Here is a 3,376-nt window from a genome sequence, read left to right as displayed (position 1 = left end):
ATCTCGCAAGGCTCCTTAGTCCCTGAAATTAGACCTGATGGTCTCCTCCCAGCTCTCAGTCTCAGGGCCAAACTGTGCATATATTTGAGCTACTGCAAGCTGCCACAAGTGCTTGAGGGGTGGGAAGGGAGTGCTGCTGCTGGCATCCCTCATTCACCCCTCCTCCACAGCGGAGGGGTGGAAGAACTGGAGGAAAAGAGGGAGAGGTCTAACACTGGAGAAGATACCAGGAGAAGAATTAGATGCTCCTTTAAATAAGGAAACCGATGCCCCTGATTAAGGACAGATATACTCAAAGAAATGCTTCACGCAGCATCCTACCTTCCTCACGGAGGACTTCACGGGGATGAATCCCGACAGCATCTTCACATCAACAATCACCATGTTGGAGCCATTGCGCTCCCCAGTGTAACTAAGGAACCAAGCCACAAAGATACAGCGCACCTCAAGTCGAAGCTGGGGGCGCTTCCACCTTTTCCATAACACTTGGCACCCCACCACGTCCTGACAGTCCAGCACTTTCTTCTCCAGCTATGCCAGGGCCTCCTAGTCACCTATGCAGCCTCTCACTAGCCCAGCCCTGCGCTGCCCGCACAGCTCCACCACTGCAGGACATGTCCTTCCTCCGCAGCCTCTCCTCCCAGCCCGGCTGCTTCCTGCCCGCTTTTCCAGGGATGCACTGCCCCTCCAGGGCTTCCAGGCTGGCTCACCCTGGACCGCCAGACCTCCTCCAGCTCCCATGGCTCCTCAGGAAGGCTCAGACCCAAATGCAGACTCACCTGACATTTATGCCTATGTCAAAGACCTTGTGAGCCTTGGAGCCCTCACATGTCTCTGGGATCGTGTACACATGGAGCATGAAGGGCGCATCCTCCTGCGTGGGCTGCACGTTGTACCTCAGGCTTGTCTAGGGGAGAGCCAGCAGCTCTGTGTGAGCGTGTGCGTGTGGGTGCTCAGCACGTGAGAGAGACCATCCTCTCCCCGTCCTGCCTCCCCACTTCTCCCATTCTCACAGCTCCTCCACATTGCGGATCCTTCCCTCCCACTCTTTCTCCTCCACACACCTCTACTCTTCTTCTCCTCTTCCCTCTCCCAGAGCCTTCCCTCCCACTCCTCCCCTCCCCCCTGTCCCTTCTGCCCTCTCCCTGGCTCCTGCCTGGCAAGGGGCTCTCCTCCCACGATGCCACCTGCCCCCATCACCCTCACCTGCAGGTAGACGCACCCTTCACCAGACACCTCCGTGCTGTACTCCCCTGGCACCTGGGGCAGGGGCACGCGCTGGAGCAGCAGCCGGTTTGTGGGATCCACCTGGAAGTCTTGCTGGAAGTCCCCTCCAGATCGCAGGGTCACTTTGGAGGCTGCTCCGCTCTTGGCATAGGTGACAGCTCCGTACAGGGACAGGGCTTGGAGAGCCACCACTGTGTCCTGAGAGAGATGGGTCCCGGCACCCAGGGGAATACAGTCAGCCTTTCCACAGCCTGTCCTCCCACAGCCTGCCCTCTGCTGTCGGCAGGCATCCTCCCCTCCATTCTTCGCCTTCTCCAGTTTTAAGCCCATAGCAGAGAGGGAAATGTTTCCATTCCCTCCCTGTGTCCTCTGCGCAGCAGTTGCATGTTCCCTGAGCTCCCTGGCGTGCAGCTCTGCGCAGCCTGCACTCGCTCGCCACAGGGTGAAGCAGCAACTTCATATGCACAAACAAATTGCAGTGGGAGCCCTCTCCGATGCCACAGACACACGTCCCTTGTGTCCCTACCGTTCTGCCCCGCGGTGTCGAGAAAACCAGGTCATTAACCAAAACATCAGTCATCCCCAGAGGCACTGCCTGACATACTAGCCTCTAGCCTCTCGGGAACTTGGCAACCATGGTAGATACCGCAGGGATATACTGCAGGGCTACAGTCCCTGCCCTGGTGAACCTTACTGTGCTCCCACCTGGGTCTCTGACACTTCCCATCTTCTGACATTGATGTGTGAGGTCGCAGGAGAGAAGCAGCTCACCTGGGTGGAGGAGAAGCCTCCATTGGGATTCTGCTGACCGCTGATCCACTTTGCAATAAGAGATGCAAATGACAGCTCCTCCTGGGAAGGTGCCGGCTGCGTGGTGAGGTGAGCAAGGAGCACGTAGGCCGTCATCTCCACTTCAGCAGAGGGAGCTCGGTAGCGATAGTACGGGAGATCAACCTCTGGCTCTTTCCCAGGCCGCTGCCAATGAACAGACCCATCTTCACAGGAGGCAGGGAGCGTGGAGACAAGACAACAAGCAATTAGTAGCAGTTATTGGAAGGCAGTTCTTGATCTGCTGCCGGTCTGCCCCTTCCAGAGGGCAGAGCCTCCAGGAAGCATCCGTCACGTAGGATGAAGTGGGAAGGGTTAGACAACTCGTTGCTTGCTGCAGCTAGTCTGAGACTGCCGAGGCTCAGTCCTCAGGCCTGGATACCACTTTGCCCTAGACTCCAGATTCAAGGGGCCATCTATGGGCTTGAGCACGAGCAGAGCACCGGGCTGGCACTGCTTCCCTTGTTGAGCAGAGATGCCGGGGTTGGGCAGTGACAAGCTCTGTGAGGCACAGGGACCCAACGACTGTGAGCAGGGCTTGATAGTCACCTGCAGGTGGAAAAGGCAAAAGGTGCTGGGGCTATTTCCTTCACAGCCCTGCTACCCAACGCTTGGGCAAACCCCCTGTCCGGCCTGACTTTACCAGAAGGCTTCCGAGTCGTTACATGATTTCCTAGAAGACTCAGAGCTTATGCTATGGCCTCCGAAATGACCTGTACGTTCGTTTTCTCTCTCAGCACATGCAGCTCTTATCGTCCCTTGTGCTGTGCAAGGTCAGCTTTCTTCTATGTGGAGCACGTGCACTGGAAGGAAGGAGCGGCCATAAACATTGCTAAGTCTTTGCTAAGCGTTGCCTGGTGCGGCAAGAGGAGCGGACTGAGGAGAGACGCTAGCAGAGCTACGCTTTAGTTCAGCACCGATGGGGATGGTGCCTGGTGCTTCCTGATGAACTCCCTCGGAGCAGAGAAGTAGGACTGGGCACTGAGAGGGAGTTCTCAAAAACGCAACCCCTTTGCACAAGTTTTTCCTCTCCCTCCACCTTTCCCCACCCACACAAGCCATTTCCTGCAGCCACTGCCCCACCAACAAAAGCCATTTTATCAAGGGAAGATGTAAGGCCAGTGGGTTGGAAGAAAGAGATGTCCCACCGGGAGCACTCACCCTTTTTCACAGCTTCCTTTTCAAGTGAGCCGAGCAATGCCTTCCGCTTCTCCTCCTTCCCTGCCAGGGCGAAGGCGTACGCCATCAGTGCCTTGGTGTACACGTGGTTTTCTTTCTCATCTGCTGCTGTTTCCAGGCAGAACAGACCGTTACGCACCAC

The 3,376-nt window shown here is 56.7% G+C and overlaps 1 protein-coding gene across 1 annotated transcript; it reads right to left on the bottom strand.

Annotated features, from left to right (window-relative positions):
- Positions 1–153: 153 nt before the first annotated feature.
- LOC103893203 (alpha-2-macroglobulin) lies at positions 154–3,370 on the bottom strand (the record flags this gene model as incomplete). The annotated part of the gene is made up of 6 exons (XM_009289303.1): positions 154–186; positions 322–412; positions 780–907; positions 1,207–1,425; positions 1,999–2,222; positions 3,217–3,370. Coding segments are annotated over 6 exons (849 nt in total), but the record flags the coding sequence as incomplete, so codon positions are not given.
- Between the last annotated feature and the right edge of the window lie 6 nt (positions 3,371–3,376).

Source organism: Aptenodytes forsteri, unplaced genomic scaffold, assembly GCF_000699145.1.
Source record: "Aptenodytes forsteri isolate BGI_AS27 unplaced genomic scaffold, ASM69914v1 C13840557, whole genome shotgun sequence".
Lineage (NCBI taxonomy): Eukaryota > Metazoa > Chordata > Aves > Sphenisciformes > Spheniscidae > Aptenodytes > Aptenodytes forsteri.
Note: the sequence above shows the minus strand (reverse complement) of the source record. Positions and strands in the feature narration are given on the sequence as shown.